Here is a 9,874-nt window from a genome sequence, read left to right as displayed (position 1 = left end):
TATTTTTGTAGTTATGTCTACTATGTTTTAAGAATTATAATATATATATAACTAAATTAATTAGTCATGATTTTATTTTTTATACTATAAATATATTTATAATAGAAATGATTAGAGAGAAAATTTGAATGAATGAATTAGAGAGAATAAAATGATCAAATCAAAATGTAAAATAATTTATTTCTCTTACCTCTTCACCTTTCTTTTTGAATGAAAAATTATTTGATTTCCCAAATTCTCTCCTCATATATAATATTATTTTATATATCAGTTTTTTTCTTAATAAATATTTAAAATATTTTTGAAAATTAATTTAAGATCAAATATTCAATTTTTGGACTGTTGGAGGTTGGAACGGTCAAATATTTAAAACATTTCAAAAACCAAAGCGGGTTGTTTGTTAGAGCTGCACAAAAATATTCATTTCTTTTTGAAATTTGAAAAGTCTCTTCCTTTGTTATATACACGCGCCTTCAATATTCAGCAAAAGTCATATTTGCTTCTTTTTCTCTCTATATCTGATAGATCTCTCTATAACTTTTTAATTTCCAACTCAATGTAAGTTTTCTTATCTCCCTTAAAAAATCATGTTTATGAATCTTCAAGGGTTAATAATGTTTCTATTATAAAATACTAGTCTAGGAGGACAATCTGGATATATGTTCTTGCTACTGAAGTGGTGACATTGAAATATCCACTTGAATGATATTAGTTGCTTTCCTTCAAACATCCTATGTATTTTTAATATTGCTAAAAGAATCTTTGTATTGATCAACAAAGGGAGTTAGCAAAATATGCTTAGACTGTAAATTAAGCTTAAACTTTGTCAATGATAACTTGTGAATTAGAATTTAGAATTGGTAGAGCTTATGTACATGACTCATAATTAACAGATGCATCAATTGAAACCTCTGAACACTGCTTGGTGTTTTAGTGTTCATTTGATTGAATATTGAATGGTGGATTTCTTACAACTAACTAGTTGCATAAAATGTCTCACAGGATGGATTCCCTGCCATTGCACTTGTTTCAATACATTCTCTCATTCGTGAGCAATGCCAAGGACGTGGCAGCCTCAAACTGTGTTTCGAAGCAATGGAAGGACTCAATTCCTTATCAGAAAAACTTATACTTCCAGCGAAATCTTTATGACAAACTGACTGGAAAAGAAACAATAGATAACATTGTGAACCAAATGGTGTCATCAATGTCTGAGTTGGAAGAATTAGTTGTTTACTGCCCTTTCACAGGTGCAGGCCTTGCTTCATGGCTATCCCATTTGAGTCCATCTCTGAAGCGCCTTGAGCTAAGAATGGACAATCTTGTCCAGCAGCAATGCCAGGATGAACCCTCAAAATTGAATGGCATTGGGATTGCAATGAAGTTAGAGTCAATGAAACTGTGGAGTGTGTTTATGGTTAATTCTCCCAAATGGGAAACTTTTCAGAATCTTAGAAATCTTGAGATTGTGGGTGCATGTGTGGAAGATTCTGCACTCTCGGATGCCCTACAGGCATGCCCCAACCTTACTCATCTGTCATTGGTAGCTTTGGAGGGACTGGAATCAATTAATATCAACTTGCCGTGTCTTGTGAACTGTAAGCTTGATTTTTATGGTGTGGGTAATTGCTCACTCACACTGGATTCTCCATATATTGAGTCTCTAGAGGTGCAAGGTTGTAGTTGGATCAAGGCATGTGAGACCAAACGGTTGAGGAATCTCTCCATTGCAAATCATTCAGGTAATAAAAAAAAATCCTAACTTGCAGCTTGTATTATTCCTAAATTACTACTAAATACCCAATATAATAATGATTGAGCTTCATTCATTTATTCATCTAGGGAGAGTAAATATGGTACATTTTGGTAAACTTGGAGCAGTTGAGTTTTTGTCCATAAGGGGTATCCAATGGTGTTGGGAAGCTGTGAGTAAAATACTTAGTTTGACAAATGGGGTGAAACATTTATTTATGAAGGTTGAATTCACTGGTGACTTTGATAGCCTTCTGCCATTCCCTGAGATTGATTTGGTGGATTTCTTCAATAGCCATTCAAAGCTCCAAAAGTTTGACATGCATGGTGCCATGTTTGCTGCCCTTAGCCAGAAGAACAGTCTAAAAAATGTAAAGACTTTTTTGTGTTTACTTCTTCCTCTACCTATCTCAAACTAACAAATCTATCCTAATTTCATTAATTGTGTTTATTTATTTGCAAAGTTGGATTCAAGATTTATGATCCCATCACTAGAGGAGGTAGTAATAACAGTTAGGTCCCCTCTGAATGCTGAACAGAAAATGAGCACACTTGAATCACTATTATTGTGTGGCAGAAATTTGAGGAATATGACAATCAGGATCCTTGACATGAAAAGCAGCCATAGTAGTGCCGATGACTTTTTCCAGGACATTTGCAGGTTTCGATACTTCAACCATAACATTGTCACAATTCAATAGTTATAAAAAGAAAGATACCAACATATTTTGTGTTTGTTCCCTTTTTCTTTTCTTCTTAATTTTTATTCTAATTGATGATGATCAGCTTTTTCCTGAACATTTTGAAGATTTGTCTTATTAACACATCAACCTTCAATTCATGGGAGGGTGGTTTGTATCATAACACTGTTCTCTCAATTAGTGTTCTCTCAATTGAATTAACAAGATGTACTTCAATATATGGTTGAATTTAACTATAGAAATCATTTCAAATAATTTGAATTACATATTATAAAGTTTGTGAATTTCATTTTAAGAGTTCTTTGTCATCTCATTGGATTGGTTCGATTTGTGTTATTTAAATAACTTTATTCAAAATACATATCTCACCTCTTACAAAATGAGTTGGAAGACTGAGTAGATTTGTTGACTCAATATTTCAAATTTTATTTATCTCTCTCTAGTTCATTAATAATTTCTCTCTCTTCTCTTTATTAATCATTTATTTTTTATATCTTTTTCGATCTTTATTAATATTTTATTTTTATAGTTAAGTTATACATATATATTTATATATTTTATTATTTAATTTATTTATTTATAAGAAATTTAGAATAATAATAATAGGCACAATAACAAATTAAATAAAAAATATATATTATATTTGATAAATTAAGATAATAAAAAATTAATATAAAAATTCTTAATTTTTTTAAATTAATTATTTCTCTCCTATATATATAATTTATATATTTATTTGTTTTTAAAATTAGTTATAATAAGGAAAATAAATAAATAAAATATTTAAATATATAATTTTTAAAATTATATATATTTTTTTACTTAAACTCTTTACTAGTTGTTTTTCCTTTTTTCTTTCTTTAAGTTTTTTTATATTTCATTTTCTTATGAATTATATTATAAACTTATTTAATTAACTCAAAATGTTATATATTCTCTCTTCTTATATTATCATATTGGATTAACTTTTATCAAATTTTTTTATTATTATTTATAATTGAATATTAATATATCATATAGTTTGAGTTATATTTATTTTAAATATTAGTATGATTTGATTTGAGTTAGTTTATCTTAACAAATTTTTATTTTTTATTATAACTCATTTTAAAAACTAATAAATAAATTATTAATATATATATATATATATATATATATATATATATATATATATATATATATATTAATAGAGGAAAGAAATAATTAATTAAGAAAATAAGATTTTTTATATTTAATTTTTTATTATTTTAAATATATATTTATCAAATATTATATATATTTGAAAATATATAATTTTTTATTTAATTTATTATTTTAAATTTTATAAATAAGTTAAATAATAAAATATATAAACATATATTTACAAATTAATAATATAAATAATTAATTAATCAAGATTAAAGAGATAAAAATAAATAATTAATAAAGAGAAGAGAGAGAAATTATTAAGGAATAAAACAAAAAAAATAAATAAAATTTAAAATGTTAAGCTCCTCTATCATTACTTTATATATTAATATTTTTAATTATTTTATAAAAAAATTCACAATTTTCAAAATCATTACCAATTATTCATTTTTAAACAACTGTTTTTTTAAACCTCAAATATCAACCACACAAATCACTGATTTGAAATCTTTGTATTTATTCTGTGCATTAACATAAGTTGGAGCCTTAAAATTTTAATTTGAGCCTTATAGCAAAACACTATTTAAATTAGACCCCAATTTTGTATTTTCCTCTTATATAAATTGTTTCTTTTTTTAAAGTTAAAAACTATCATTACATTTTATCATTATGACTTTCACTTTTATTTTAAAAAAATATATTAAGCAAAATATTTTTATTGAATATTTTTTTTCTAAGTCATGTCAATTCTATTTAGTCATTATCCATGTGATTATCAATTCTAGTTTAAGTATTTAAAAAACTTTGTTATTGTAAAATATCATCAAAACAGTATGTTCAAGCAAGAAAACGATAGATGAAACAGGAAAAAAATAGATTTCTAAGAAATCAAAAATGCAGAAACAGAGCTCTTAGAAGATTGAGGAAAGAATGCAGAATGAAACTGAAAGTTTGAAGCCTGAAATCAAAAATGATGAAATATTGAAGTTTGAATACAATGAAAGGGCAAATCTCTACGGACTCAAGAATCAGATTACGACATTATTGTTCCAAGCAAAGAAATGAGAGATTCTGCTCAGTAAGGAAAAAATATAGCAAACCACTATCCAACTCAATATTCACTAACTTCAGGATTGGAACTTACTAAAACAAGAGAAATACAAGAATAGTTAGTTGGTTTGTGGAAACAATGAGGGAGCTTATGAAGTGCCCAAAAACCAAGACCTATACTATCAGAAGTAATTCCAGTTGGAAAGTTAATGGAGTTTGGAAGAAAAATTCAGGACACAAATATGAAGATGGGGAGAAATATAAAGGCAAAACTTACCTGGAAGATTTTAAACCAAAAATTCAGATTCTTAAATCCCCTTTTGAGTTTAAATTGCCGGTTGAAGTGGAGAAAAAAATCATTAAAGAATGGGAAAATGTAGTAGTTGGGAACTACATAGGCATGAATCGTGTATCTTTCTCAATCACTAAGGATATTTTGCTAAAACAATGATAGCATATGGGACTGGAAAAGGTATCAGCAAATATCAATGATCTCTATTTCTTGAAATTTAAGCAGGGACCAAATTTGGAAAATATTCTGATGTTGGGACACACATATGTTAGGTCAAACTGTATGAAGCTAGAAAAATGGTCCGAAGGTACGAACCTACTCAGCAAACCGAAAGAAACAACTCAAATTTGGTTCAAACTAAGGAACATTCCAGCTCATATGTATAATGCAGAATCACTTAGCCATTTCTCTAGTCTATTGGGAAAGCCATTATATATGGACCCAATAACGGAGGAAAACAAACACATCACATATGTTAAGATAAGAATTTAAGTGCATCTTAGAAGCACTTTACCAACAAAGATGACAGTAGTTGATAGAACAAGCAAACCCACAGAATATTACGTATGAATGGAGGACAAACAGATGTATGTTCTTCAATACTTTTGAACATTCTAGTAATAAATGTGCAAAAGCAATTGAAGAACAGAAGGAAAAGATAAAACTTTAGGAGTAAAATGAGGAAGCTAAAACTGAAGAATTAGACAATCAAAATGAGGAAGCTAAAGATGGAGATGTAGATGATGGGAATTATGAAGAATTAAATGAAATGAAAGATGAAAAATTGGAGAAAGAAGAAGATGAAGAGTCAGAGGAAGGAAGTGATAAGAATGAAGTGGATTATAGTGAAGAGAAAACTTTGAAAGTACACCGAAACAAGTTAGACAAAAATGAAGCAAAGAATTTTGAAGGTAAATGTGAAATTCCTAAAATACTAAAATATAATTCCTTTTATCAGATTAGTGTTGGCTCCTCTAAAATAAAATTGATCCAAAGGAATGAAGTCAATGCTCACAAACAATCATAATCAAATGTAACAGTTCAATCACCAATAAACAAGAATAGAGCCAAACAAGTGATTAGAAAAAGTAGGTGGGCTGCGAGAGTAGCAGATTGGGATCCGAAAGTAGCGGAAATGATATTGGCTACATTGAACAAGAATGTTAAATAAAATGATTGGTATGCTTTAGTTGTCTGTAATCTCTATTTTTTTTGTTTCTAATCAGATACTCTAGGGTCGTTTGATTCTTTTATTCAAAGCTAGGGTTTGTCTAACTTTGATAATTGACCCTTTCTCCCACTTTTGGGTTCTTAATAAAATAGTGTTAAACTATTTTCCAAAAAAATATATCACAATATACTAAATGTTACATTTCTTTGTAAAATAATTAAAGTAGAAAAGAAAATAAGATCTTTAAGGAAGTGTAGTTGATGAAAGAATTCAAGAGATGAGAAGATCGTGTGTAAGATTATAATTTGGGGAAACTAATTAAAGCTATGTTAGGGGAATTTGACAAAATACATTTTAGTCGATTTATGGGAAATGACTCAGGCCTCATAATGTTTGCATGAATAACATTTTCGATATGTATAAAGTCAAAAATACTTCTTCGCGTCACGCGAAACATGTATTCTCATGACGTGAAGAGGTAGCTTGTGAAATGTCCATAATGCTCTTAATATTTAATATATTTCCCTCATTTTTTTCTTCCCCCCTTCTTTCACATTCACTCGCTTCTCGATCTTCTCCCCCTTCACTCAAAATCTAAACCCTAAATCGTAAGCGACTCCCTCTCCTTAAACCGTAAACAGCGAACACAACGACTTGTACGCAAAGACAACCATCCTGAAATTTTCTCTTTGGAATCTCTTTGCATTGGCATTCTCCCTTTTGAATAAGACACCATCAATGGGTATGTCATTATTTCATTTTATGTTATGTTACAGTTTCCATGTATTTGTTAGTGACTTGAACCTAAAGAATGTATTGGTTCGCGTCATAGAGTATGGTGACGTGAACCATACTCTCGTGACGCGAACCATACTCTCTTGACGCGATACTCTCTTGACGCGATACTCTCGTAACATGAACCATAATATTATTTATCCATTCACTGTTTTCAATTGCAGTTGAAGTAAATGAAGTATTTGTTTTGTATAATGGATAGTGGAAAATTACTAATGGTGTTAGGTCTTTTGTTACAAATTCATGCAAAACTTTAGATTTACCCCTAAAATAATACATTTGTCGAATTAGTTGATATCATCTATGATACTCTTAACGTGGATAAATCTACATATGATTTAGTGCTTCAAGTCAAGTATAATGTTCCGGGCATGCAAAATTCTACCCTTGTTGTTATCGATCAAGACAAGGATGTAGCACCTATTTATCACAGTTGATTTCGGGTCATACTGTGTCACCACTGTGTGTCTATGTAGTAGAGAAGTCACCACTTACTCAAGAAAATATACAACTATTTACATACCCAACTCAAGAAAGTATATTACCACTACTTATAAACCCAACTCAAAAAAGTATATTATGAATGGTTTTTGATATGTTTCAGCAAGATGTCTTTGAAAGTCAAAATGAAGCAAGAGAAGAAAACTCATCTTTGCGTCATAATGAACGGGTTAGTGACTGAATTACTACTACTACTAGTGTCGCACCAGCATTTGCACCTACGCCTCAACGATCATCAATACCTATGATTGAGCGATCATCCATACATACACCTTCGACAGAGAGATCATCAATACCTACGACAGAGTAATCATCAATACCTACGATAGAGCAATCACTTGGGATGGCATTAACTAGCGAAATCGTATTGGATGTCGGTGCTTTGTTTGAGAATAAAAAAGAACTTCAACTGAGATTATATAACTATGTGATGACTGATCATTTTGAATTTAAAACGGAAAAGTCAGGAAAACAACTTTGATATTTGAAATGTGTGGATGAGAAATGCAAGTGGAGATTGCGTTCTTTGAAAGGTAAATTCTCGGAGATGTTTGAGATTCGAAAATTTGAACAACATCATACATTCTCATTTCTGAGGAGGCAAAATAAAAAAATTCAAACACCATCATGGGTTATTGAGGAGTACATATAGAGTAAGTACATGGACCATCACTATGACTACATGCCTAAGAAAATAATTGAAGACATATAGACAAATTATGGGATAAATATGAGTTATAATAAAGCTTAAAGGTTAAGGGAAAAGCCTTAATGGTGGTGCGATAAACTATAAAGGATTCCTATGGTAAATTGTCATCATACCTGTACATGTTGGAGAAGAATAATTTGGGTACCATAATAGACATCTAGACGGATGAGCTTAACCACTTCAGGTATATTTTTTATGTCCCTAGGTGTTTCAATTAGGGGTTTCAACACCTGTTGGCATCATGTATTGTGCGTCGATGCCATTTTTCTTAAGCACAAGATTGGAGATCAGCTATTGGTGGCGATAGCTTTGCATGCGAATGAGAAACTATATCATGTTATTTTCGGCATCGTTGATTTAGAGAATAATAACTCCTGGACTTATTTTATGCAAAAACTTAGATAAACAATTGGATTAGTCGAGGATCTCGTCTTCGTATCCGATAGACACCCAAGCATCGTCAATGCCTTGTCTGCAGTTATACTAGAATCAAACCACAGTGCATGCACATATCACATCAAGATGAATATTATAGCCAAATTCAAAAAAGATAACTGCATGTGAAGTTTTATTTGGCTTATCGTGTGTACATAGTATTCAACTTTAATCGGCATTTTGACATGATCAGGGTTAAGGACCATAGGATTGCTGCCTATTTGGAAGAAATTAGGTTCCAGAGATGAAGTCGAGCCTTTTTCCCCACTAAACGATACAATCAACTCACAAGCAATTATGCCGATGGCTATAATAGTTAGAGTAGGAATGCCAGCAAGTATCCAATAACAACATTGACTGACTATTTAAGATACATAATACATCAATGGTTTCATAATAGAAGAGAAAAGCATCCAACCACAAAAAACATTTATCTCCAAATTATGAAAGTTAATATGTGAGCAATTCGAGAAGGCCAAATTTAATAATGTCTGCCCGCTTAACCGATTCAAGTTTTATGTGCATGATAGTGAGTCCCATTTTAAAGTCAATTTCACATACATGACCTTCAGTTGTAGGGTATTTGAAGTATCATGTCTTCTGTGTATGCATGTCCTAAATGTTGCCTGTCACTGGAATTTGGTTCCCTATGACTTCTACTCAAGGTATTACTCAACTCAATCGTGGATGAATGCATATTCGGAGACTTGTTATCCTATTTGTGATGAAGAAGATTAGGATATTCCCGAAATTATCAAACAACATGTGTGCCTAAAACCACCTATTAAGGTTAAGAAAGGGCGGACAATAACAAAGTGTAGGTCATCCCAATGTGAGGTCCTTAAGGTCCGGAGACGATGCAGCTCATGTGGTGGTCAAAGTCATAACAGGGCAACATGCTTAGTAGTGATGCATGCACCATCTACTAAAAGAGCATCATCATTTACACATCCTTCAACTTCTTGAGCTTGAATTTGTGATTTGATATTCTGATTAATTCTTTATTCTTCTATTGATTGTGAATACATTTATTGTTCTTAATTAAGTACTCAATTAAGTATCCTTTATTCTTGTGTATTGTGTTGTTGACTTGGTTTATTAATGATATATTATGTGACTTTCAAAAAAATTACATCAAAGTAAAGAATTTGTGACACGCGAACATATCATTCGCGTCACACGAACATAAAATCACAATGTCGCGTCACGCGAACCATACAATCATGAGTGATTTGCTAAAGTAAAATTAATAAAATTACATCAACATGGGAATACAATCACGACAGAATAAAGAATAAATGTATTTACAATATCAATAGAAGGAAGAAATGTATTTATCA

The 9,874-nt window shown here is 30.5% G+C and overlaps 1 protein-coding gene across 1 annotated transcript; it reads left to right on the top strand.

The window, feature by feature from the left end:
- Positions 1 to 1,003: 1,003 nt before the first annotated feature.
- LOC124937413 (F-box protein At1g10780-like) lies at positions 1,004 to 2,453 on the top strand. The gene is made up of 3 exons (XM_047477676.1): positions 1,004 to 1,742; positions 1,843 to 2,123; positions 2,217 to 2,453. Exons 1-3 carry the CDS (start codon positions 1,004 to 1,006, stop codon positions 2,451 to 2,453), a joined length of 1,257 nt encoding a protein of 418 aa, XP_047333632.1.
- Positions 2,454 to 9,874: the final 7,421 nt, after the last annotated feature.

Source organism: Impatiens glandulifera, chromosome 5 (genome assembly GCF_907164915.1).
Source record: "Impatiens glandulifera chromosome 5, dImpGla2.1, whole genome shotgun sequence".
Classification (NCBI taxonomy): Eukaryota; Viridiplantae; Streptophyta; class Magnoliopsida; order Ericales; family Balsaminaceae; genus Impatiens; species Impatiens glandulifera.
Note: the sequence above shows the minus strand (reverse complement) of the source record. Positions and strands in the feature narration are given on the sequence as shown.

What these genes read in the sequence shown, in the direction of transcription:
- LOC124937413 (XM_047477676.1), top strand. Translation starts at nt 1,004, where the DNA reads ATGGATTCCCTGCCATTGCACTTGTTTCAATACATTCTCTCATTCGTG. An exon ending in CTCCATTGCAAATCATTCAG is followed by an intron (nt 1,743 to 1,842) that starts GTAATAAAAAAA and finishes TTATTCATCTAG; the next exon opens with GGAGAGTAAATATGGTACAT. An exon ending in AGAAGAACAGTCTAAAAAAT is followed by an intron (nt 2,124 to 2,216) that starts GTAAAGACTTTT and finishes TTATTTGCAAAG; the next exon opens with TTGGATTCAAGATTTATGAT.